Source organism: Condylura cristata, unplaced genomic scaffold (assembly GCF_000260355.1).
Source record: "Condylura cristata isolate star-nosed mole 26May11 unplaced genomic scaffold, ConCri1.0 scaffold00006, whole genome shotgun sequence".
NCBI classification, from domain to species: domain Eukaryota; kingdom Metazoa; phylum Chordata; class Mammalia; order Eulipotyphla; family Talpidae; genus Condylura; species Condylura cristata.
The window spans coordinates 972,139-972,991 of record NW_004567107.1 but is presented as its reverse complement, the minus strand read 5'-3'; the positions used below and the strand labels follow the sequence as shown (position 1 = coordinate 972,991).

Sequence of the window (853 nt, the reverse complement as noted above, 5' to 3'; positions counted from 1 at the left end):
AGGGGGTGGCAGAGCCCCTGTGTGGGCCCCTGGGGCGGCCGCCACCCCAGCGCTCGCCGGGTCTCTGCCCCGTCCGGGCCAGCCCTGGGCTTCCCTCCGCGGACGGAACCGACTCGGGCGTTGAGGCTGGCCGCTCTGAAGGGACATTGGTCAGGAAAGGCCAGTACGTCGCCGCCTGGGCGCGGGGGCAGCCTGCTGGCCCCCTCGCAGGGCCCGGGTTTGCACACGAGTCAGGCCCTCCCCGGGGTGGGGGCTGCCCGGGGCCCCGAGACACCCCAGAGCCTGCAGGGCACCCATGCCAGGAGGCGGGGCTCACCTCTCTCTCCCCGCGCACCCTTCTCCCCGCGGTCTCCTGCAGGAAAGAGTGGGTCAGGGCACAGCTGGCCCTGGAGGCCAGGGCCGCGCCCGAGGGCTGGTGACTCCATGGCAGGGCTCCCCCGGCTCTCGGGGAACGGGGGCACCGAGGCCGCCTCCCCAGGGCGAGGAGGCTGCCCTGACCGGGACCCAGGGCTCCGGGGGCCGGGAACTCTGGAAGCAAATTGCGCGCTGGCCACTGGCCTGGTCTCTGTCGCCGCCTGTCGCGTCTGCCCAGCCCCAGACCCGCTCCAGGCCCTCGGGCTTCGTCCAGTGGTTACCTTTAGGCCCAGCGGGTCCTGCCTTCCCCGGGGCTCCAGGGGAACCTCGTTCTCCTGCAAATTCCAAAGACACCTGCAGAGAAGCACTGCCCGCCTCGCCCGCGGGCGGCCTCGGGCCCGGCGGCCCTGCGGTCTGGAGCCGGCTACGGAGCCGGGGAGCCGCGTGGCCTCCCAGGCCCCCCTCCTCGTGGTCAGCAGGGGCCAGCAGCGAGGGGTCC

At 74.0% G+C, this 853-nt stretch overlaps 1 protein-coding gene across 1 annotated transcript in view; it reads left to right on the top strand.

Annotated features, from left to right (window-relative positions):
* Nucleotides 1-124, top strand: part of LOC101623468 (collagen alpha-1(XI) chain-like) — a gene marked incomplete at its 5' end in the record, with an annotated part of 28,152 nt that extends 28,028 nt beyond the window's left edge. Inside the window, one exon of the mRNA XM_012721180.1 lies at nucleotides 83-124. Coding sequence (XP_012576634.1) covers nucleotides 83-124 — 42 coding nt within the window. The remainder of the gene's footprint in view (nucleotides 1-82) is intronic.
* Between the last annotated feature and the right edge of the window lie 729 nt (nucleotides 125-853).